This window comes from Atractosteus spatula, chromosome 5, assembly GCF_055471065.1.
Source record: "Atractosteus spatula isolate fAtrSpa1 chromosome 5, fAtrSpa1.hap1, whole genome shotgun sequence".
Lineage (NCBI taxonomy): Eukaryota > Metazoa > Chordata > Actinopteri > Semionotiformes > Lepisosteidae > Atractosteus > Atractosteus spatula.
The window spans coordinates 37387272-37413729 of NC_142710.1; the positions used below are offsets into that span (position 1 = coordinate 37387272).

The 26458-nt window shown below is 36.5% G+C and overlaps 2 protein-coding genes across 2 annotated transcripts; one reads left to right on the forward strand and one right to left on the reverse strand.

The window, feature by feature from the left end:
• On the forward strand, positions 1-20394 carry gucy2g (guanylate cyclase 2g). The gene is made up of 21 exons (XM_088915794.1): positions 1-349; positions 2743-2867; positions 5372-5554; positions 6723-6867; positions 7918-8053; positions 8307-8410; positions 8523-8686; positions 9948-10097; positions 11475-11558; positions 12855-12959; positions 13050-13121; positions 14348-14516; positions 14917-15072; positions 15428-15605; positions 16761-16901; positions 17022-17214; positions 17483-17657; positions 18109-18207; positions 18656-18747; positions 19173-19280; positions 20206-20394. Exons 1-21 carry the CDS (start codon positions 13-15, stop codon positions 20392-20394), a joined length of 3105 nt encoding a protein of 1034 aa, XP_088771920.1. The 5' UTR covers positions 1-12.
• A 1097-nt stretch (positions 20395-21491) lies between these two features.
• On the reverse strand, positions 21492-26458 carry tectb (tectorin beta). The gene is made up of 10 exons (XM_088916785.1): positions 26386-26458; positions 26049-26239; positions 25645-25796; positions 25467-25539; positions 24262-24365; positions 23572-23655; positions 23211-23373; positions 22011-22086; positions 21653-21685; positions 21492-21568 (listed from the first exon to the last, which is right to left on the reverse strand). Exons 1-10 carry the CDS (start codon positions 26456-26458, stop codon positions 21492-21494), a joined length of 1026 nt encoding a protein of 341 aa, XP_088772911.1.

Here is a 26458-nt window from a genome sequence, read left to right on the forward strand (position 1 = left end):
GTAACAGGTCTCATGGCATCTCAATGGAACATCCCAATGTTCAGCTATGCCAGTCAGACGCCCAAACTGGAGAATAATGCTGTATATGATACTTACATTAAACTGGTGTCCCCTCTCCATAAAGCAGGAGAGGTCCTGATTAAGACACTGGAGTACTTTGGCTGGAAATATGTGGCAATGATTGGAGGGGGTTCTTACTCAAGCACTTGGGACAAAATTAATGAGCTATGGATGTCAATGGAGAGGCAGTTGAAATCACAATTCATTGTCACAGCTAGCATAAAGTATGATACCAGCAACCTTGCTCTCACCCACAAGAACATTAAGTACATCTCTACTGTTGCTAGAAGTAAGTACACACTTTTTTTTCCAACTGATTCAGAATCTTTGGGGTTGTTTTGTTTTAATTAAAATGCTGACTTAATCTGCTTCTGTGATGAAAGGGCAATGTGTATTTTTGATAAGAAAAGTAATATTCCATGTAACTAACAAAATATTCCTAACAAGTTGCTAAAATATAAGCTATATTTGAAATCTATTTACTCATTTTTGCAACTAGAAAAAAAACTTTAGAAAACATTTTTGTTCTGTGATGTAACGTTATTGGTTCCCAACAGGCTTGATGTCCTTAATGTCCATAATCTGATATCCTTTAAACAAGCTTTTGGATGTAGAAGCTATCAAAGTGTATAAATGAGCCATTTATCTACGCAGAAAGAGAAAAGCCATTTTTAAAAATAATATTGTAATTTTTGTTTTATAAAAGGTGCAACATTTTGAAGATGTCGGTTTCCACATCTTCATGGTCAGACACTGCTCTCCTTGTTTTTTATAGGAGCAATTAAAAAATTATTTGTTATCTTCATGTACTATGTGCCTTTAGTATTTTTATAAGAATGTTGTTGAAATTGAAAGTCAGCCCAGGTTTGGTTATGTACAGTATATTAACCCAATTGTGCAAGTGTCTCAAAAATACTTGTAGCTTTGGGGAATGTTCATGGTTACTCTCATTGCAACAATGGTTTGGGTAGACCAACTTCAAGGGTTCAGATAAGTTCCACACTGGGTGGTTAGGATGTATTTTATCCATCCATATATTTTCAAGTATCTTCTTCTGATTCGGGGGCGTTAGGGAACCAGAGCTTATCCTGGCAAGCAATGCCCGCCAGTTAGGGTGCACCCTGGACAGGATACCAGCCCATCGTGGGACATAAACTAACACAAAAAGAGACATACACACTCACACCGGGGCCAATTTTCCCAGAAGCCAATTTGCCTACCTGTATGTCTTTGGACTGTGAGAGGAAATCACGTTTATACCTTATTCATTAAAAGTCTTTCGTCAAGAAGTCTTAATTTAGTAAATCAGTGTAGTTTGACCTGAATTGGAGACCTCCTGGGAAGCTATGATTGCTGTTGAAAGATGTGTTAGTGGGGCCAGCAGGGAGGCGCTCACCCTGGAGTCTAATGCCCAGTATAGTGACGGGGACAGTATACTGTAAAAGAGGTCCCGACTCTCTGTGGTCATTAAAAATCCTAGGTGTGTTGAAAAATCAACCTGACCATAATTTCCTCCTGGCCCTTATCAGTCATGACCTCCTAATAATCCCCATCTAGGAATTGGCTTCATCACTCTGTTCTCCTCCCCACTGACAGCTGGTGTGTGGTGGGTGTTCTGGCGCACTATGGCTGCTATCGCACAGGTGGTCCTGCACATTGGTGGTGGTGGAGGGGAGTCCCCATTACCTGTAAAGCACTTTGAGTGGAGTGTCCAGAATAGTGCTGTATAAATGTAAGGATTTATTATAAGTGAACAAAAGCTTTCTGATTCCAGTTCCTTTTTGAATTTTGGGATGCTAGTGTTAGAGGTAATATAGCAATATTTAAAAATGCTGGTTCTTAAAGCACTTCGCTCTTTATTTTTTTAAAAGTCATTCATGCTTTTTTAAAACTTCTGCAAACCTGATATTACTTAAAAATTAATTAGATAGAGATGTAGATTTCCACTGAAGGAGTTTATAACAGAAGTTCTGGAGGGAGGTAAGATCTTAATTCATTCTGCACACAAGTCTCACACCCAGGTCTTCCTTTCTTGTATCTCTGTTGCATCTCTCCTGCTGCTCCATCTACTGTATGTCCTTGCAGCTCTCTAGCTCACTTCTTTCAATAGTGGGGGCGGGGGGTGGCCAGCCTTAGCCTCACATCTAGGCTGTCATTCCCTCATCTAGATGAGCCAAATACTCTGATATTCCCCTAATTGCAATCGATAAAATCTATCCAAGCTACTGAATTCATGTTTAGGATCAGTCATGATTGAGTTGGATTTTGAACAAGTAGTTGAGTTTAAAAACACTCCAAAAGGTATGGAACAAGCTGAATGGTTAGTTAAGGTGTAGAGTCAAGATATTTTCCAAACAGAGACCAGTTTTGCTCACTTTAGCTATTTCCTCTTATCCGTAATTATACATTCCTGGATCAGTTAGTCTGAAAGGGAATGGGTTAAGAGACAATCGTGTTTCAAAAACACAATGTGAAAAATCTTATTAATAGTTTCATCTGTAAATCATCATGCAGACAGCATAAACACTGTATAGGCAGGGTCCAGGTGTTATCTATTTAACGCAACAGAAAAAATCTTCAACACACTCACTCAATCTTCAGCTTGACCATTGAAATGAAAAAGGAGGGAAAACCATACATGTCTGCTACGGTTTTCTAACTTCTTATACCTTTTTTTTGCAGTTATCATTGTAATTTGTAATTCTGAAGATGTGACCTCATTGATGCTGGAAGCTGAAAAGCAGGAGTTAGTGAACGGACAGTATGTGTTTTTCATTATCCAGCAGTTTGAGGTCAGTGGCTATGTGGTGAGTATATTCTAGAAAAATGAGATGCTGGGAACTTATGAAAATACCACAGAACTTCGTGCCACAGTATATAGTTGAGCTATACACATGTACTGTACACTAGTTTTTCTGTCTTTGTGGGAACTTCCCACTGACTCCCATTCTGTTCACTACTGTCTCTAATTCAATTCAAGCTTTATTGTCCCCTAGGGGAAATTTGTTTTACGGCCCAGTCAAACACAACACAATGCCAAATAAACATCACCAAAAGGGAAGAGAATACAGTAGTGTTACAGGAGAAAAGAAACAAGAGACAAAGTAGTTACTTTCAATTGTTCAATTGTTTAATTGCACTGGGAATGAAAGATTTCCTGAAATGAAATGAACCCCATATGAGGTGAAAGACCTCAAAACAGTTCTGTTAGTGTTAGATTTAAAAGAAGGTGTCATGCCCTCTACTCTCCTACTCTGTCCTGCTCCTAGTTTCCCTGTGCTTTACATATTCTTCCGGTGTGTTTTGTGTGGGGCTATATATTTCCGGGTTACCCTTTCCTCCTTGCTCACCATTGACGGTTCGGATGTCTTGAGACCCGCCTAGCTCCTCCGCGGCCTGAGGACATAGGTTTCTACCCGACATAGTCTGACCTCCTGAGCCCGGACTAACCCCCGTTTTGCCACTACATGTAGGGTTTTTTTTGCTCTTCTGGCCATTCCACGGCATGCCTTTCCGACATCCGTGACCGAAGGTTTATATTGTAGATACATCCCCAAATTGTCTGTTTGTCAGGAGTTCCTATCTTTCTAGAGACATTTTGACACCAACGTTTAGTAGAGAAGTTAGTTCTCTACTCAGAATATTTAAAAAATATTGGATCACACTTTGTTTTTATTTTTATTTTTAGAGTCCTTCGCATTTTTTTAAACTTCTACAAACTTGCTATTATTAATATTTTTCTCTCAGTATATTCAGACTTAGATTAGAGACATAGATTTTCAATAATGGAGTTTATAACAGAAGTTCAAGAGGAATGTTAGATCCCAATCTTGGACCCTTTCTCTCTCCTGTGTATATAAGACTCACACCCAGGTCTTCCCTTTGCGTGTCTCTCTTGTACAACAGCAAGAATGAAGAAGATACTTAGGAAATCACAATAGTAACATTTGTTTATACAAAGGGCTATAGTTGTCAGTAATAAGATTTCTGAAGATGTTTCAGGCAAAAGCCATATGATATCCATGAAGCACTGCTAGTTACCAAAGAAGCAAGATGTGCTTAACATGCTTCTCCCATTAGTTTCCATTTTTAAATGTAAAACTAATATTCAGTTTTTGAATTTTTCACGTCTGGGATTATTATCCTTCTTGGGATATGAAATGTCACCAACAAGTTGGAACTTCATGAGTGCAAAAAATAACCCGTTACTCAGTGAACCTTAATTTCTTCCAGTCAGAATGATGGCCAAAGCCAATTTTAATGCTATTTTGTGAATTATTTAATCTTTTTATATAGGCATTGCAAGTAAAATAAACAGAAAAAACAACAACATTTAAGACCATGGCTAATTTCTGAAGTACTCAAATAAATACAGAAAATTGATTTTGAAGACTTCAAGAGTGCTTATGCAGTTGTTCTTGTTTAATCACTAATTATATCTCAAAAGTAATTATTAAAAATAATGCTTAATTAGCCATCATAAGTTACAGTACCTACTAATTACATGCGGCTCTGTTGTTCTAAATTAAGGCCAGGTGCAACATGAGAAAATGCACTGGTTACTTTTATTGGATTATATTATTTTCTTTTAACAATGCAGAGACAGATTCTCAACCACTGGTGTTTTAAAAGGCATAGAACTCACTTAACCAAAGTATGCTCTCTAGTGGTCACTGTACAATTCAAGTGTTACATGTTTTATATTTACCTGGGTTTTTAATTACTTTTTTGCTACTTTATAAAGCACAACATCAACTCATTATCACTTACATACCAGTACTAATGAGTCCAAATCAAAGGATTACATACAGTATGCAAATGTTCTTGAGATTAGGCTAATGATTGAAAGCAAAGGGGGCAAAAGACATTGAAAGCTTTCTAGTTCACGAGATTCTGGCTAAGAAATAAAAACTACAGCTTTTGGGGAAGTTAAGATCAAACTTATTTTGCAGCATTGTAACTTTTGTTCAGTAGTGTATGTACATGTAGTGGAAATGTAATTAACAAATATGAAATTTAAACTTTTGGGTATTGCAAAAGAAAAACTTTGAGAAGGAAATGAGATAAAAAAGCCTGTCCACTTGCACATTCTTGATATGTTATCCATTTAAAAAATGGAGAATTGCTCTAGATTTAAAGCATTAGGAAATGTATTTACAGCCATCTTACAGTACGTATAGTATGTAGTACTTCAACTGCAAAAACCCTTGCTTTCATATGCAGTATATTGAACTACTGTTATTTATTTCTCTCACAACTAGATCCAGAAATTGATTTAGTAAAAACATGAAGTCTTTGTTTTCTTTGCTAGGATTACCTATGGAAACATGCTTCAGAACAAGGGACTAGACAAGATATTTTGAAAGCCTTTGACATGGCATTTGTGATTGCTCTGAAATCCTATGACGGATATGACTACTATGATTTCCTTGAAAAAGTTTATCTGAGATTGAAAGGGTCTCCATTCTACAGCAACCTAACTTCTGAGAAAGAGGTATGTCTCTTATAATTAATCAAATGAGGAAAGCAAAATATAATTATTTTAATTTGTCCTATGAAAAGCTGAAACACTGAAAGAATAAAATTGGCTGATTGTTTAATAATTATTCCACTTGACTGAAGAAACCCAAATAAAATCAAGTGCGTAATAAGTCATAAAATAACAAAAAACATAATAAAGTTTTCAGATTCATTGTTACGTTTGAGACATTTAAATTCTTCTGCAATAATGTTGCATGTTTATTTCTGTTTTCTATTTCTCTATGTAGGAATAAGACCCATATTAAACAAGCATAGTTCTCTCACTTTATATAGTATCTCTGAATGGCTTTCATTTTACCTCAACCATTCATCATTGTTTTCTCAATTATATTTCCATTGATTAAAAATGTTACGTGGTAACATATCGTTTTAGTTAATAGGAATTTACTGGATGAAACATGGAATTTAGAATTACATATGCTACATGGATATACAAATGTATGTGAAATGTCATCACTTTTTCAATTATAAGTAAAACTTAAACTAAATTATAAAACTTAAAAAATCATAGAGAACAATTTAATACAAACCTATGACAAAAGGTTTAAGCACCTTCATTTATCAGTGTTTTGCATTATATTAAGAAATATTCCGATGATATGTTACAGCTTGATAGTGTTCTTTATTTGTAAGAGGCAAGGAGTCTATCCACTAAGAAGAATTTTGTAAGAAAATAGTATCATAATATTTTTTGATCACACCCCATTTCATCATGCATGTCGCCAAGAGCACTGAAGCAACACAAGATCTGGTTTTAATTTTCGTCATCATTTCCATTTAATAGCACATGGCCAAAGCACATGCAGACATGTGCCAGAAGTTGCAATATAATTGATCGTAATTTTAAAAGCATTTCATCATTCATTCCAGGTACCAAAGTCTCACACAAGGTCCTATACTCTTTGGGAAAAATAACACGTAAGATCTGAAGGACATGTGAGATCCAAAAAGTGGCTGCAAATCCACGATACAAATAAACCAGATGCTGTTGACCCCCTATACTGTAACTGGAGTTTAACAGTCCTGCTCTACTGCATTCTGATGTTCAGTGTCCCACACACCAAATACAGGCTGAAATCCAATGATGCTCTGTTGTTTAATTGCTATTGTTTGTCTTCCAGGTCAGCTCCTATGCAGCCTTTCTCCATGATGCAGTTCTGCTTTATGGGACGGGCCTCAAGGAGATGGTTAAAGCAGGCAAGGATCCACGCAATGGCAGGGAGCTGGTTCAGCTCTTGAGAGACCAGAGCAATATCATGTTCTATGGTAATTTCTTGATCTCAGCCTCAGATCTATGGTTGCATGGTTTTTGCAATACCTCTTACAGTGAGCCTTCCATATTGTCTGTTTTGGAGCTATTGAATTTTTACCTTTTTTAACAACTGAATGACACCAAAACTTTACATTACACATGTCTATAGGACTTTATACGGTACTTTAAGATTGCACAGTTCCGTCTGGTTGGTTGCACTTCCATTGTTTTGCCACTAGAGGGAGCCTCAAGCACTAGTTATTGGCGAAGCAGACAATGTTAGCCAATCACGAATCGACTAGTGTACCTAGGGCTCCACGCCTCCTCTCCTCAGCCTTACTTAAACTGTGCTTTAATTTTTTTTTCTTTTAAGTATTGTTTACTTCTACACTGAAATCAGTACCTTTACCTGTTTTTTCCCTGCCTCTAGTATTCTGCTCCTTACCTTGCTTCCTTGTCCTTGTCAGTTCAGTCCTTTTTTTCTCATTTTACCTCCTGGTTTCTCTGTTTTTCTGTCTCCTGCTCCAGGAGCTTTGTGTCTCCAAGGACTGCCTAGTGTACCTGGTTCTTGATTTCAGTCTGTTTCTAGATTTCCGTTGCAGACAGCGAATTATATACATTCTTTTAGACTTCCCTATCAGCTGGAACCTGCACAGGGTCCACTCCTTTGTTTTTTTGGAACTGTGTAGGCACCCTTAACAATGTACTCTTATCGACTTTTTTGTTTCCCTTGGTTCCAGTTCTGTTTGCTTTATGGTACTCTTTTCTCATGATATAGTTATTTGAATAATTCAAGTTTAGAAGCACTCAATACAAATATAACAAAAGGTTTGCACTTTTTAGTACAGGAGTCAAATATTTTGAAAGGTATACCTGGGAAGATGACATTAAAACCTCCACAAATATCCTGAAATGGGTATGCAATTCTTGTATAATAATAAGGAATAAGGATTTTAAAAACTGATTCATAAAGGTATGAGAAAATATTAAAAACTGATTAGAATGTGACTGTAGTTTTAGAAATATAAAGCAATTTCTTTGTAACATTTTGGTCATTCTTTTAGGTGCAACAGGGCTTGTGAAACTAGATGCATCTGGAGGAAGAAATATGGATTATGCTGTGTATGATCTGCAATTGTCTAAAAACATTTCCAAGTTTGTACCTGTTTTACAGTATGACAGCTTCAAAAGCACTGTCAGGTAATTTATCATTTTTAAAAGTGTTTTTCCACAGGACTGAAACTCTGTCAGCAGACCACAGTGTACTGTACCTGTATAAGAAAAAATTCACCACATTTGCTCATTAAATGTGGTGATTATGCAATTATATCGGTACTTGAATGTCAAACTGCGTATCATCACTTTGTAGCCACTAAATACATCAGTATAACAGTGTTAAATCATTTCTTGTCCCTGTAATTCATGTGTAATTATTCAGTATTTCCCATTTTAGCCCCACTCCTGAATTTTCCTACATTTCCTGGCCTAGTGGCAGACCATCAGCAGATAAACCAGACTGTGGATTTGACAATGAGCTGTGTGGACTGCTAATTAATGGTAACGTTTCATTATGATACAAAAATATGTCACTTTTGTAATGAAAGTTTTATTTTCTGTTTCACAAATGGACACTCAACCAACCTCAGCGCATTGAATGTTTCTCTTGCAGATTTATCAGTTTTAATCTTGGTGGTGATTCTGCTTGTCACAGCTTTTTTCGGGGCATCATTTATTACTTTGCTGATGGTGCAAAAATACAGACTCAAAACTAGATTAGGTGATGCCTGGTGGCATATAAACTATAACGACATCACCATTGTAAAAGATCCAAAGGTAAGTCTTTTTTCCGTTCTCCCTCAAAATTCGGTTGATCTTTCCCCCATTGTTTACATGTACATTGTAGCATTCATAGGAAAACATAAGAAAAAGTGTCCTATTTCAAACTGAGCTTACCCTTTTCAATCTCTCCAGTTTATAGAAAAGACAAAAACTACTACTGTGTTTTCAGGACTTTACTCCTGCTTTCAGTGTTATTTTTTGCCAACAAATGAAAAACTGTGTTTTTATTTGGTTAAATAAAAATAAATGAATAAAACAAATGAGAAAAACACAAAAGAGTCTAGTCTAGGCAAATTAATGACTTATTTAAAAATTGGAAATATTGCATAATTAACACTTGAAATGGCCGCCCTTTTTATGTACCACTGCTAAAGAAAAAAGGGTTCATTTTCAGTAGAAAGTGAATATAAAACTGAGCTCAACCAAAATCAATAAGTTTTCTTATGTTTTCATTAAGAAACAGCATTGACTAAAAGGAGGTACCTGTAATTACAAAAATAACCAAATACATTGAGACCTACATAGATTTCTCCACCAACATATTAAGTGATTACATGCTCCATAGGGGGCAGCACAGTGCTGAAGTGATTAGCACTGCTGCCTCGTGGTTTTGGGGCCCTAAGTTCAATTCTAGACCTTGGATGTTATCTACAGGGAGTTTGTATGTCCTCCCCATGTTTACTGTTTACTGGTGTTCCGGTTTCCTCCCACAGTCCAAGAACATACTAAATCAATTGGCTTCTGGGAAAATTGGCCCTCGTGTGAGTGTATGAATGTATCTGTGTCTGTGTCCGAGTGTCTGCCCTGTGAATGACTGGCATCCTGTCTAGGCTGTACCCAGCCTTGCGGCTGTTGCTTGCTGTTTCCAGACAGTGGTTATTAAAAGAAATTAAAAATAAAAGATAAGTACAAACAGCAAGCAGTTTAGGCGGCAAAAAAGTATTGAAGTAAAGGGAGAGATGGCAGGTTTAAGACCATGTAAGAGGACCACTGAAGGGTCACAAATAACCTCCACAGACAACTGTAAATGTCAATTGAATTTGATACAGTAACATGTTACAGCTGTAATTGATGCTGGTGGTGGATTGACCTGATTTTAGGGTTAGTTTTTTTGGAAGGCAGTATATAATATTGATATACATCCTTAACGTTTCTGAAAATATAACAGCAAAATTAAAAGACAAGGGTTTTTTTTAAATTAACATTTGTTTTTGCTAATTATTGTTAACTCTGCTTCATTCTATCTCACTCTTAGGGAAACCACAATTTGTCTGTAGCTACAACACCTACAATGAAGGAAAATGGAAGTTGTGGAACCCAGACTTTGATTTCTAGCAGCAATAGTTTTGGCTTGAGAGATAAAATGGGGAAAGAAGTTGTTTATGCAACAATAGGCATATACAAAGTAAGTGCATTACTTTGTGTGATATGGCAATTTTTCTCTCAGTGCTCACACTTTACACTTTACCCTCTGGTTTTCTTTCTTGTGGATGGGGTTGTTTACATACATGGGAACTTGCTGCTCGTTTCTTCACTAGATAATAACAAACAAAGTTTTGCGGATGCTCAGGTAGGAGGCCAAAAGTGAAGAGGTTTGAACATTAGGTACCCTTGGACTTGTATCTGAGGACACACTTGCAGTCTGGTTCCTACATCTTTCAACTTAAGAAATGGAGTTTATTAAACTAAAGTTCGAGAGGGATGACAACAACCACGCTCAATCATTCCCAGCTGTCAGTGATAAGCAATCACTCCCTTCGTCCTTCCTCCACCGAATACTATAAATACCAAATGCGATATCTCTCTCCCTCGCCTGCGACTTTTGCATCCCATCTCCACCCCCAACTCCACCTCTGCAGCGACCCCTTGGTTACCTTGCATGGGGGTCCTGGCCTCCTCGTCCTATAGTATGGCCAGGAGTTCGGCCCTCAGCCAAGCGGGTTAAGCCAAACATTCGCTCCACAATAGTTCATTAAATTTTGATTTTGGGCGTTGTCATTCCTCGTGAAACACAGTAATTTAATTATATCAAATAAAGTTTCCTTAAGCTACTTAAAAAAAATTCAGATATTCGCCAGCCCTGCTTTAAAAGGAAAAAGTTTCAAAAAGATTTTCCCTGAAACAAGCAATCACACAGTCTCAATTCTTACTGAAAGAGCACATTCTCACGGTGTGGAAGACACATGAAAACTTTTACTTTTAGGTCCCAACAGTAATTGGCATGGTAAGACCTTTTCAGATATCTGTTATACCATTTGGAAGCACAGATTCACACTGAATAGAATGCAAAATTCCTGAAATAGGTTCTCACATGACTTACAACACAAGACATAAGAGAACACCAAAACTTCATAAACCATTTTCTTTCAACAGGGATCATAGTGACTTATTCAAGCAATTAATTAAGGTCCCTCTATTCATCTTTACTCTTGTTTTAAAAAAATAACACTTTATTCCTGAGTGGAATGAAAGTTAAGTTGTCAAATCCATGTGATTTCCAATCACCTTTGTGGTTTCAAATATGTGGAATTTTCTAATTGTTTATTGTTGATGATGCGTGGGCAGAAAAGTAAATGATGAATTGTGAAACAATGCTTTGAAACTGACTGTACCATAAATGGATAGAAAACAACTATGTGAAACAACTATTTAGACAGCTTCATAATTCCAGTGGTTTGCTCCTGTGAGTGATGGGGAGAGCATAAGTTTGCTGTGGTATTTTGAGATTAAAGTCTCAATAATTTTTCTGAAGCAAAACCTTTTCATTTTTATTTTCTCTCAGGGTAATGAGGTTGCAATCAAATACATTAAGAGGCAAATTCTTAGTGATATGAGAAAACCATCAATTATTGAAGAATTTCAAGTGGTAAATATTGCCTTCTTATTTATTACCTTACCTTATTTTTATTAGTTTAAGAAAATAAAGGATCTAACAGAAACCTACAAAAGAAGGATAGCACATGTGAATCTTGTAGGGTATACTGTGTTTCTAGATATAAGGTACAGGTTTAGAAGAAGTGTCAACATACAGTAAACAACTACTTTTTACTAAATCGCTTTCATATCTAGTCTCTTCTACTGTAGCTCAACATTTCCTATTTTAGATATATAGTTTACATTTTTTTTCCTACATGCATACAATACCTTGCATGCTGGAAGAGGTGTTAGTGGAGCCAGCAGGGGGTGCTCACCTAATGCCCCAGTATAGTGATGGGGAAACTATACTGTAAACAGGTGCCGTCCTTCGGATGAGACATAAAACCGAGGTCCTGACTCTCTGTGGTCATTAAAAATCCCAGGGCGTTTCTCGAAAAGAGTAAGGGTGTAACCCTGGTGTCCTGGCCAAATATCCCATTGGCCCTTACCAATCATGCCCTCCTAATAATCCCCATCTATGAATTGGCTTCATTACTCTACTCTCCTCCCCACTGATAGCTGATGTGTGGTGAGCGTTCTGGCGCACAATGGCTGCCGTCGCATCATCCAGGTGGATGCTGCACATTGGTGGTGGTGGAGGGGAGTCCCCATTACCTGTAAAGTGCTTAGAGTGGAGTGTCCAGAAAGATGCTATATAAGTGTAAGCAATTATTATTAATTATTATTATTTGTCTACATTATACGTCATCTGACTTGTGTCTGCCCAGTTTTGAATTTTATCTATTTTCAGTTACTTCTGCAATGTGAGATGATCCTCCTAATCTGGTATCATCTGCAAACATGGCCAGTTTACTAATTATTCTGCTATCTAGACTGATATATTGTATATTAAGAACAGTGGTATAGTGCAGATCCCTCCAGTACTAACTGTTGGGATCCCTACAGTACAGTACTCCACTAATTACATCACCCAATTTTAGCATTCACTCCTTATGTGTACCCTCTATTTTGTATTCAATAACCACTTCTCAATCTAAACAAATATGCTTTCCTGAATGCTTACTGTCTGCATTTTGAGAATTAATAATTTATGAGGAACTTTATCAAGTTACCTGATTATCGAAATACACACATCACATGCCCTACAGTATGTGTATTCATTACTGTTGTTCCTTGTTCAAAGAATTCTAGTAAGCTGAATATGCAAGGCCTACTTTTTTAAAATGTATTAGTATGAATGACTTCACATCCATGTTTCATGTTATATTTCTATCTTCAACTACAGATGCGTGAACTGAAGCATGAAAATTTGGTACAATTTTTTGGGGTTTGCATAGAACCACCACATGTCTGTATCGTAACACAGTACTGCAGAAAGGGAAGCATAAAGGTACAATATTCCTTTTTCTTTGTGGGAGATGTTGCAAATGACCCAGATTCTGCAGTTTCAGTTTTGCTTAACTTAATAATATGTTGCCAGGATGTTCTGAGGAACTCGGATATTGAACTGGACTGGATGTTCAAACTGTCTTTCGCTTATGACATTGTTAATGTGAGTATGAGCTACTCATGTTGCATCTGGTGTAACTACAGTAAGTTCTTTAATCTACCGTGTTTAAGACATTTCATGGGGAGACAAAGCTCCTTCAAGTTCCTCTTCCCAGGGCTAACTATTTTACAGCAAAATGTCAGTCAGCTTAAAAGGGAGTTTAGATAAGAGGACTCTTAAACACTTGAAATAGTTTTAATTCCCTGTGTTTATTCACTTTGATACTCTCTCATAGGCAAGATGTACTTTTACAAAAATCCAATAATAATGTTTCAAAAATATCTTATTCTTTAACTCTTAGAAATCTTACTTATTCTTAATGTACTTGAACTACACACATTGTTTCCTCCCTGCTTTTCTTATAAAACCAAATTAAAACAAATTATGTTGTGTAACACTAGAGTATATAAAAGCTTTTTTAATTTAATACATTGTATAGTTAAATTCCCTCATCAACGATATGAAAACAAACATCATTGTTTTCACAGAGAAAGCTGTATACTGTAGGTTTTTGTGATAACAGCAGGGCTATGATTTATCACTTAACAATTCCTGTGTAATACTTTACTTAAACCAGTTTCTGGAATTGGAGGCTGATTGTTTCTGTGAAGTGACTGCGACCTGAGACTGAGAAGTTATAAGCCTCTGGGATCATGGATGGAGAATCCTCTGCTTGCATGGTGTAAAATATGCTGCCCCATGTATAAAACATCACTGTTGTTTTTCTAGTGAGTGCTAACTTCACAGAAGGTGAACGATGTGTATAACATCTTGAACAGCTATCCAGTTTCGAACTGCTTCTTCCAGTTCAGGGCCTCGGGGGAGCCAGAGCCTGTCTTGGCAGGCAATGGCCGGCTACAATGAGGGGGCCACAAGGGGGTACACCCTGGACAAGACGCCAGTCCATCTTAAGGCAGACACACACACTCACACCAGGGCCCGCTTTTCAAGAAGCCAATTACAGTAACTTACAGTAGCAGTCTGTCTTTGGACTGTGAGAGGAAACCGGAGCACCCGGAGGAATCCCACGTGCACTCAGGGAGGACATACAAACTCCACGCAGTGAGCAACCCAGGTCCGGAATTGAATCCAGGGTCCTAGAGCTACGAGACCGGAAGGCTTACACTGCATCACGGCACCACCCAGATCTTGTACATGCAGTGTGAAATCAAAATCATGTGTGGATTGAAAGTGGTTGTTTCAGCTTTTGTTTGTAATATGTTCACTAGGGCATGGTGTTTATTCACAATAGTAATCTCCGATCCCATGGAAATCTGAAGCCAACTACATGTCTGGTGGACAGTCGCATGCAGGTCAAGCTTTCTGGATTTGGCCTGTGGGAGTTCCGTCATGGAACCAAACATAGGGTGATCCCTTTGGAAAATCCAAAATATGAAGGTGGGTTCTTAGAAAATAATTTTGATATACTCAAGTAAAATATTCTGCTTACTGAAGTAGTTAGGAGTTTTCATTTAAATTAAGTAAAAATAAAAATATCGGTCTTTTTATGCCTTTGAAGAAGTTACCTCTTACGCACTGTACAGCATTTACTCAAAAAGATCTGAAAGAAAACAGATCTGAAAGAAAACAAATAAGTAATTTTATGTTCCCCTTTTGTTTTGTATTATTTTAGTCGTGCAAAACTAGCCATCTAGTTGTGAATCTAGTTAACCATCTAGCTAACCATCTAGTCTAAAAGAGATAAGTTATTAATGAAGACAATTGTGTTATGAATGGACAGATAAGATTTTAATTCTGCCTTATAGCAACACATGAACAAGTGACTGCTATATTTTAGAACTCTATTGGACAGCCCCCGAGTTATTAAGACTTGTGCAGCACCCATTTAATGGAACCCCAAAAGGGGACATCTTCAGCTTTGCCATTATAATGCGGGAGCTAATCTGTGATGGTGAGGTGGGCCCATACCATGATGTCCAACTGGAACCTGAAGGTAATTTATTCTCACTTTTTACTTTGACATTGTCTTTTAACCTTAAACTGGAATATTTCACTGAAAGCTTTCCTGTATGAGGAACAGAAAGTTTTTTAAATAGTTGTGTATGTATAACAAAAATGCTACATTTGTTACACAGATATGCTTTTTTTCCATATAGTGTTTGCTTTTTGATTTCAAATTTAGATATGGTCATGCTGGATTACATATAATATCATTTTATATTTGCCAATATATATGTTCTGCACAGAAAATTATTCTTAGTTGACTATTTACATACTGTATATCAAGATAATGATTTGGTTTTCTTTACACAATGTTCTAAAGTACTAACTCAAGCTTTTTTTGTTAGAAATTATTGAACGAATAAAAACTCCTCATTCAGATCAACCATTCAGGCCATCCCTGTCCATTGGTAAAGTCAATGAGGGGATATCGGCCCTGCTGAAATCTTGCTGGGATGAAAATCCGGAGCGCAGACCCACCTTTTTATCCATCAGGAGACGATTACGAGAAGCCAGCCCTGAAAGGTTAGTTTGAGAAGGGGTGGCTGATTGCATCAAATTATAGGCAAAACATTTAAAAATATTAAGCATACAGGGTAGCAAAAGTCTTGCACACAAACAGGAGGTAATATATATATAGTATGTATGTAATGACCATCAACAATTATGTTCAAAGAATCCACTAGTTAGTAGTTCCTACCTTTATAAAAACTTGAATTATTAATTTATTAATACACCTTAGTGAGAGTGAAGAGATGCCAGGCTTGCCATTTAGCCATCTTTAATTCACATACTGTGGTTTAGAATCCTCACAAACATGATCCCAGCCAACCAAAATCAAGAACTGTACAGTATACACGAGCAGCTGACAGGAAGTGTTGAAGCAGAAAATCCATCGCAATTAACAATCAAAACTGACTCATTGTAAAGTGTTCCCTGTAATTAACGTGGTTTATTTCCTTTTTCAACATTCGATAAGTGAAATGGCCTCATTTTGTATTCAATAATATTCATTTCACTAGGAATGACAGCAGCCGAAAGCTTGGGAGAAATTAGAATTGTTTATTGGGATGTGGAGATTTGGCGTAACCCGCTTGGCTGAGGGCCCACCTCCCGGCCGTTGGACGGGGAGGATAGGACCCCCATGCGACCAATTGGGTAGCTGCAAAGGTGGAGAGGGGGTGGAGGAGGAATGCAGAAAACGAACGAGGAAGAGGAGAGACAGACGTTTGATATATATGGAGACCGGTTGCTTACGTCAGGATTAGTGAGAATTGCAGCAGCTGTGTCGAATGAGCTCGGCTGCCTTCATTCCTCCCGAACTTTCATTAAAAACTCCATTTATCATAAAAAAACTGTTGAAATAAAGTGGCTAAAATACAAGTAGATGATCATTATTTCTGCATAAAGAAATGAAAATAATGAATGAAAAGAACAGAACAATACAAAATGTAAAAAAAAAGCACTTTTTCACTACAGTGTAGATCCCTGCTGTTTGAAATAACTAGTTTAAGTAACAAGACGATGTAGCATAACAAACATACAAAGACACAAACACCACATCTGGTGGGTTGTCCTTGTTCATCACACACTGACGTGAATGCAAAACGCCTTGAGCCTTGAAGTTTTGTGGGAATGCTTTTTTTTTTGGCAGTGGATTTGTATATTTATATATTTCAGTCATGTCAGTATTCTTGACAACATGGTGTGCAAGCTTGAGAAATATGCCAACCATCTAGAAGACGTGGTTGAGGAGAGAACAAACCAGCTCACAGCAGAGAAGAAAAGAACAGACAAACTTCTTTCCAGCATGTTGCCCAGGTACCGTAAGTGCAACTTTTACCCACCTCCTTTTAAAGACTTCCCTTGGCCCCATTAAACACACTATCAACACATTTCAATCTGTACTCTAATCTGTACTTGATTTTTTTCCCCTACAAGATACATTGCAGAACAGCTGATGGCTGGGAGATCCGTGGAGCCCAAAAGCTATGAGACAGTGACCATCTTCTTCTCTGACATTGTGGGATTCACCAGTATGTGCTCCATAAGCTCTCCCTTGGAGGTAGTCAGCCTACTCAATGACCTCTACAGTTTGTTCGATGAAATAATTAAGCTTTATGATGTCTATAAGGTACAGTACTTCACCCTAATCCATCTTCTGTACATTAAACTCATTTTGTGACTAAAGTATATACTGTTTAAGATCATCTGGTCATTAAGATCGTTAAGGATACTTAAGTACAGCAAAGCTTTGAAAAATATACACAGGGTAGGAGTAAACTACTTATTGTTTAGTCATACAAATTAATTTTCTATGATGCATGTGTATTCTTAAGATCATGCTGCTGTGCAAGATCTTCAGCCTTGCATTTTAATTTCTTCTGTTAATCCCATGTAAGGTTGAAACTATTGGAGATGCATACATGGTTGCAAGTGGGCTTCCCATTAGCAATGGCTTGAAACATGCTGAAGAAATAGCCACCATGTCTTTGCACTTTCTCAGTGCCATCATGATGTTTAAAATAAGGCACCTTCCAGACGAAACACTGAAACTTCGCATAGGGATTAATTCAGGTAAAACCCATTTCCGTTCAACATGGATTGTGAGCTCTGTAGGCTTGTATTTGTAAACTTGTAAAAAGCAAGAAATTGAAAAATAATATATGTAAAAAAAAACAGTGCAGTTATACATTTATTTATATTTGAAGTGACCAAAAACATATTAATTCGCTATTAGAGGTAAAAAGAAATAACCGCTGATACCTTTACTTTTAAAACAAATACTTAAATAATCAATTATCCACAATATGCATTACAGTATGCAAATACTGTATACTGTAGGTTTTATAATGCTTGTATAGTATAAACATTGTTTTAAATGATCAAAGTGAATGTATTTTAAAATGTATATGTTCAAGATGAATTTATGATCACCTGTATAAAGCTGAAGCTAAGGGACACACTGTTGTAAGTGAGTATTTTTATAGTAGTTCACTGATTTAATTACACTCCCTTGATTCTGCAGGGCCTGTTGTGGCTGGAGTTGTGGGAACAACAATGCCAAGATACTGTCTGTTTGGAGACACAGTTAACACAGCTTCAAGGATGGAAAGCAACAGCTTGCGTAAGTCTGATAATCAGCATCGTCTACCTGGGTTAAGCAGCTTCTTTCCTCGTTTTGTGGCACTGAAGTAGAATACCCTTCAAAGCGTATCAATATAAGTATATTAAGAAAACAGCACAGAACTGCAGTATTAGAAGGATATAGCTGGACTAGTAAAAAGAAAGAGCCTAAAAGCTGGAAAAATATGCATTGACAGAAAAAGGGAGCTTTGAAACAGTTCATAATCTCTTGATTGATATGAGGTAGGCGTTTTGGGAAAATACAGTGGAGTATTTGCTTCAGTGTCACAATGTGAGACAAGGTACTTTAATTAATACCTTATTAATAATGACTAAGGTAATTAATACCTGGATTTAAAATAGCATCATACAGTACCTCTAGGTATATGTTTTGTTTTGTAAAATGAGTACATATTTTAATGCGATACAATTGTTTTACTTTCAAACAGCTTTGAAGATTCATGTGTCTGAGAGCACAGCACAAATTCTAACCAAGACTGGCAAATTTGAATTAGAAGCAAGAGGAGACGTTGAAATCAAGGTAAGCTTCATACACCTGCAACACACAATTAAGTTTATTAATGTGCAACTTAAAATCACACAAAGTAGGCATTTGCATGACAGGTCCTGCTATCCATTCTGGTTACTATAATTCTGATAGTTACTTTTTGTAATTATAAATGAAGTCTACCTTTTTTATCTGCATAACTGAAATAGTGTCAAATTATCTGAATATTATCACTGTCTTTACATGTACATAGCTCTTTTCCTTAAGACTTATTATTTTGAAGCAGTTCTGAGGACATTTTTGCAGTTTACTTTGTTTTTCAATAGACTACATTTTTTGCTATCCAGCTACAGAGTGGATATACTGTAGGATATTTGTACTATGTACATTTTTAAATAAATGTGAACTGTATCTAAAGTGCATTTCACTAATTTGTGTTGTTTTGGTAATACTAAAAGGGAAAAGGAACCCAGAAGACCTATTGGTTAAAGGGCAAAAAAGGATTTACGATGCCCCTACCAGACTCTGCAAGTACTGCAGGAAAATCCGACAAAAATCTTTTGAAGGTATTTAACCTTGATTTTCCAGAAAGATTGAAAAAAGGCAGTGTTTGTTGGCAAAATATCAAGCCATACCCTTACTTAGTAATTTATTCTTGTTCCAGTTGTTTTTCTTTCAGTATTCCAGGCAAAACACTTGCTTTAAAAAAAAAAAATCAAAACACATTAACAGAAAAGTTTGAATGGTGAATGTGATTGTGAAAGGTCAGAAATAATGAGAACAGTAATCTCAACTGACCTGCCACTAGAGGCTTTTAGGCCTATACTGTATAAATTGATTAATGTCTTAAATGGTGGAGAGCAGAGAGTCACATTCTCACATGGGCTTAATTTAGACTTTGGTATATACAGTACAGACATTTGGCTAGCTGGTGTTGTGTTGTTTAAAGTGGGGTTTCTTTTGTTATTGTCAAGCACTTTATAGGGATAAATTCTCCTTGTGCAGTGTTACTGTTTTCCAGTTTCTGTTCATGTGCTCAGGTCTCATGAGCCACCTGTCATTTTGCAGCAATTCATTCAACATGCAGTACGATCTACACAAGTTCTTGCCTCCTTTAAAAAGCCAGGTTGACTCCTTTATAAAGCCAATATGTGAAGACTTTAACAATGCAGAAACAAATCACACAGTGACAACGACTTTGGTTTTAATGTCTTTGAGATTATGTGCCTGTCTCTATATGAAATCTTCTCCATAGCCCCTAAACCTAAGAAAAACTGTAACAATGCAAACCTGAATAGCACAAACAGAATCATGTAATGAATGCAGGGGAATGTGGGTATTTAGACCCTCTTGTTTTTTTTTAATCAAGATAAAACAGCAATCTAGGTAGAGTCCACTTCTTCATCTGTGACAAAATGGATTTTGAAGAGTGTGTGTGTATCTTAGCAACCTGGCTCTCTATTGTGGTTGTGGAATTCTTTTCTCAATTAGGACAGTGAGAAGCGGACTGATGGAATAAAAACCAAAGATCCAGAGAAGAGGGAGAGGAGAATGACACAGGGATGCAGCAGAGAGGATAGCGGGCAAAGTGAAACCCTGCTGATTAATATTTTGCCCGCAGATAGACAGTACGAAAAAGCCCAAGTCCACAGCCAGTCTCACCTGAGTCCAAACTTATAGATAAACTAAAAAGTCTTTTACTTATAAACTCAGTTCAACACATGAAGTCCAGAAAGGGACAAAAATACCTAGCTAACCTAAAAATGAAATGTATTCAATATTGCTGATGTAATTTTTCAATAAATGTGCTAAGAAAAAGATTCTATGTCTCAATGGGGCTGTTTCTATAATAACAATAAAAACTTACATACATAATTATATTTATAACATGATAATTACATACAGTATTGTTTATCACTTGTTTTTTTCCTCAAAATGCAATACTGTGGTAGTTTTCCAAGCCTAACAAATGGTATGCTTACTTAATCTGAATGATGTCTGAAAATTTGTCATGGATAGTAATTTTTTTATGTTTAAAACGTTTATTGTTAGAAAGAATGACAAATAAGATGGAACAAAGGCATACTTAATTTGAACAGAACGCACGTCTATATATATACATTTCTATAAAAATGACAGAAACTCTTCATGGAAACACAACTTATGTTCACAAAGCATTGTTCACAAATACTGTATGTTATTAGTTTTCTTAGGAAGGCAAAAACATTCACATAAGTCTTATAATCAGCAAAGAATGATACATACAATTTACTGAATAAAATGAAGTGTATGTGACTTACTGCATTCTAATGCTTGTATGAATTGTGTTCCTTTTGAAAAACTGTCAGTAATAGAAAAAGTGTTAAACCTTTTTTCAGACTGCAGTTTTTAGTGTTAAGAGTGAGGAAGGTCCTTTTTTCCACTCAGAAAAATAAATCAAGGTTGTCCAAAATTCAAACTTTCCCAGAAGCAATCATAAAATAATGCTTTTCCTTGTATAAAACATGCTTTGCATTTTTTAATGAAAGTTTAACATCTGTATAAAAACACTATGCTTGTGACTGTCTGAATTACAACGTGTAAGAGGGGGAAAGGGAGACCTTAAATAATCTCCCTGAGACCACAGTATGAAACATGGGGAAGCATCTTGTTCCTCTCTCCTGAACACAGTGTGAAACCATGTACAACATTGTTTAATGCCATTTTATATTTCACACTTGGCATATAAAACAAATAGATTTAACAGTTGATGAATTAAGCTCTTATACTGCCCTTTTTTAGATTACAGAAGAAAGCACACTTCCTAACAGGGTGTTCACTGTGAGCATGAAAAAGATGCAGTATGGAGCCATATCTGAAAAAAAACACAATAAGTCAAATGGGCAACATTTCATTTCTAAATATGAAAGTTTGAAATTGTTTGCACTTTTCTAGTTACCTGCAAGTTTTCTGTTGCTAGATGAGCCAATGGCTGCCAAGAACAAAAGAAACAAAAAGGTAATTATCTCTGAAAAACCGTCATCATTCCAGAAAAATGCTATGGGATTTTTCTGGCCACTTATGATGGCACCGGCTATACAAGAAATGAAGTCATTCTGATGTCACTGAATGACTCACACTCAAGCAGAAAACACCCACAGAATGGGAGTGCACCAGTAAAGGAACATGGTAGGGAAACATGCATAAGAAATTGATCAACTGATGTTGTTACAGTACATGGGACTAACTGATTTATTTATGTGTTTTGATTCTCATCACTCATGTACGTTGTTACCTAGTTCAACAATATAACATACCTTTAACACGGAACTCTGCAGTTAGCACACCTCCATTTGGATCAGTTTGGTGACTTCTTAAATTGCATGGAACACTCTTAAAATGAAAAAATAAGAGAATACAAAAGGACTAACAACTCCTACTTTTAATATATACTGTAGACATTCTGTACACACCTCCCTGCCAGGAATACAGGGAGGTTGTGCCATCACAGCAACATGTCATATCATTGAAGACAAGTAAAAAGAAAAAGTGGTGTTCTGGTGGATAAATGGTGGTGGCTGAGGGGAATTTAGAAATTCTGCAGAAGAACAGCAACTCAAATTTGTAGGCACAGCGTGGTGTGCAATTTGACAGCTTAATCCCCACTCCAAGGGCACAGTGCTAGGCTTGTATCTTTTAATCCTACCCAGTGAGTACCCGGTGAGTATCAAGTCAAACAGCACAGTGGCAATGGTATGGACACAGAACATGCCAGACAATAATTTACCACCTACACAAGGCAATTGTTTCATTAAATAATTGAGAGACAGTTTGAAATGACAACATCCCGCATTTCTTCAGGGTGTAAATCAATAGATTAACTCAGTAAATTATTCAAAACCTTGCTCATATTGCAAAGCCTTATACTCATAGGTTAATGAGCAAAATCCTTTTGGATTATAGCTTGCCAAAATCAGAAAAAGGCACCTCTGTATCATGATAATCTACTAGAATTAGCTATGATTACTTAGTGTAATTCTAAGATGTTGCTTTGTGACTTCATTCACATGAAGAAGCTTCATGAAGATGAAGAATCTTCTTCCTCCTGTAAATTTGTGACATCATGGAACCTTAGTGTGGTTCAGTAAATTTAATTGTGTGAAGAATCCATGGGTTTTACAGAATGGAGCCCATTTTGCTTTTTCAGCTCTTAAGATCATGGTTGTCTACGTACCTGGGAGGCAGTAGAATCCATTTTGTTTTGGTTCTAAATTCAACTCCCAAATAGTTTAGCCAATTGGTGGTTCAATTGGACATATTTAACTTTTACCTTTACTTTCTCCAAGGTCTATTAATGATTTGTCCATGGTTTCAATGATGCACATGTCTGAAGATACAGTTAGTTTTATCCCTTTAATTAAATAATCACACACAAACAAGAATGAAAGAGCAACTGTGGAACTAAAGACAGGTGTCTCGCACTTAGTTTAACTATTGTGTATCCTTGTCTTACTTACTGGTTGACAAAAAAGCTTTTCACTGTCACATATGTGGACTTCGCAGTGCAGCCAGACAGTTGACACTTTTTCCAGAAGCCGAAACCTGAATGAATTGAATTTGAACATTGACCTGCTGTCTTTTCCATTCTCAAAGATGGTCACTGTATGGTCTGATGAGCAACTGTGGGAAAAAGAGCACTTATGAATCTCTCATCTGTTAGGTGTATGGAAAAGTCACACCTTCACAAGCAATGTTAAATGCTAATGCAAAACAGGTTGTCAACAACAAAAATTAAGATGTAAATGAAATATTTTAATCAATACTAAATCCAGTTTTCTAGAGTGGAAAAATTATGTAATGACTGCAAACGAAACACACCTGTTTATAATTAGACTCCATCTCTTTTTGTCAGTGAACTGGGGAGAAGGGGTAGCCCAGCAGTTTTTAATCACAACTTTGAACCTAAAAAACAAATACAGAAGCTACATGTGATACAACTGTATTCAACAACTAGTATGCCTTAAATCCTAGTAGACAAATACAACACAAAACAACAAAACAGTTGCAGTGCAAATTGGATTTAAGCGGAGTTTATTGTATCCCCTTGTGTCTATAAGAAGAGTTGTTCCTTTGAGGAAACGAATCTGTGCTGCATTCTACAGTGCTCAAACATATTAAAAGTACTACTTACAGTAGTGCTACTGTATATTTACATTTTTAAGGGTAAAGATAAAGTCAATTCCAGAGACACAAGCTCATCGGGCCAGAGATCATCCTGGTTTTTGAAGTGTTAAGCAGACTACAGAGCATGTAGACTCTATGATGGAATGCCAGTCTATCACAGGGATGACTCCCCAGCAATGCTGGTTCCCACTTATACAACTGGGTAGACTGGAGCAACTTTGCTAAGATACCTTCCGCATGTAAACTCACAACCTGTCAGTGATGCGTCCAAAGGCTTAGTCACTACATTACATTATATTATGATTGAATTTGAGCTTATTTGTTATAGCCAGAGAGAAAGACAATGTCTACTCAAAAGGAAATCCTTACTTAGTGAGAGCATACCTGTTACTCAGTCCTTTTGCCTCAATGCCAATAAATACTTCAGAACCAATCTCTGATGTATCAATAGTGTAGGGGACATCCATGGTATGTAAGAATTTTGAATTCTTTAAAAGAAGGGAGAAATCTTAGCAAATTAATGTAAACCCATCTATAATACAGCAAAGTAATCTAAGGTTAATATATTATATACTGCATAGTATTTAAAACATCTTTTCTGCGTAGGCTTAAGAGAACATGAATATAAGAAATAAAAAATTTGAATTCTTTACTTCGTTCTTTAAAAAGGTACAAGAAACTAATTTCAAAATCTTGAACCTTATTGACATGGCTGACTAATATCTCTTGTGGATTATTGGAACATTTTCATATCAAAGTAACATTTAAAACTATTGTATAATAATCACTTCCACAACCTCATACCTTATGTAGACAGTACACCTTTAACTCTTGTTTTTTAAGGGAAGAGAAACATCACAGTTTCAAAGTGTAAGAAAAACCTTTCAGAATGTAAATATGGATTTCTTTTTACATTTGGGAAAATTAGTGTCTTCCTTTCTCCTCATATTTCACTTAGCGTGGCAGAAATACGTTGTGTGATCCTTGACAATACCGAAAATAAAGCCAAAAGTTATTTAAGGATGATAACAAGTGATCTCACCAATACTGTACAGGCTAAAAAATGTCCAACAGAAAACATCTAAGTAACTGTCAAGTGTTCAAATGGTTGCTCTTTAGCACATTCATTTGATTTTCTAAGGATCCTTTCACCATATTTCAAACAGCAGGATCATTAAGTTACAATGCAAACTGTAAACTTTCAAAACTAGACTTTTCGTTTTATAAAAGATGAATGCCCATAACTCATAGGTTAATAAGAAGTTGTCTATGCTTTCCACTGGCCAGAATTCAAGAGAGATATTGTTTGATCGTTTGTTTCAAAAACATAATGAGACTTCTAGAATTTATTGTATATTTATCAACTCTGATACAAGCCAAGGGATGTTTTAAAAAGATTCTACACTAATCAGTTTATGTAAGATATACCCTGTGAAAAAATGTTTTGCTTTGTAGCTTTCTAAAAATATACACAATGCATGACAAACTGAAGCTTTGTGCACTGTTTTACTTTTGATTACCATTCCCACATTGATTTAAAATGACATTTTTCAATTCCATAAAGATAAAGAAAACAGTTAAATACTTACAGTAAACACGTTCATAGACAGCTGAGATTTAAAAGAGCCTATGCTCCCATTGTTGACATAAACTGTCGCCACTCTGGAATAAGCAGATGGTTTAGTGAAAACACTGCAAGTTATTATGTGAGAATGCCTGTGTAATTAAATACATTTTGTCCCAAATTATTTCATGCAAATGTCTTACCTTTGACTAAAGATGGCATTGCTCACCAAATAAGAAGCTTTGTAGGTGCAGCTGAAGGAATAGTTCACAGGCTGGTTTCTGACCATGAGAGATGTGTCATTGGAAACTATTGAGTTGTAGAAAACATATTTGGGATCTTTGCCACTGAGATACTGAAAGAAACAAAACATGAAAGTTTTATTTTTCTGCTCCCAGCTTTGGGATCTGCTATTTTCTAAACACTCAACACTCTACACTCAACTTTAAGATGAATACTTCATAAACATTATTTAATATACTGTATATGTAAGCAAATCAAGCAGCTGATTACACAGAAGAATCGGTTTGGCACTCATGTCATACATCAGTCTTAGATTGCACAGGTTAACCTGTGTCCTTTTCTTTCACGTCTGTGAAAGTCTTACCTCTGATTGGGTTCCACAGTATGAATTGTTTTTGGGGGTCAGATCGGGAATAGCAAAACGGAAATATCCTGCACTGTTCACCCCACTGTAGCACACACCTCCCAGGGATAACTGGTTGATTTTCCATCCATAAGGACACTCGGGAACATTAGCAATAATAGCATTTGGAAAACAGGTGACCAAGACAAAGTCTAGTAAGAAATAAAAGAACACTAGTTATGTTATTAACATAGAAAATGATTTCAATTAGCTGTTTTTCAACAAAAATATGAGGACGGTTAACTGAGAAAGTTTGTAGACAGCAATCTGGGTAGCATTTCAGTTTTTTAAGACTTACCTACTTTCTGGGGATGACAGGTCCATGCAACAGGCACTGTAATTATCAGAAGACCAACACAGACTAAAGCCAT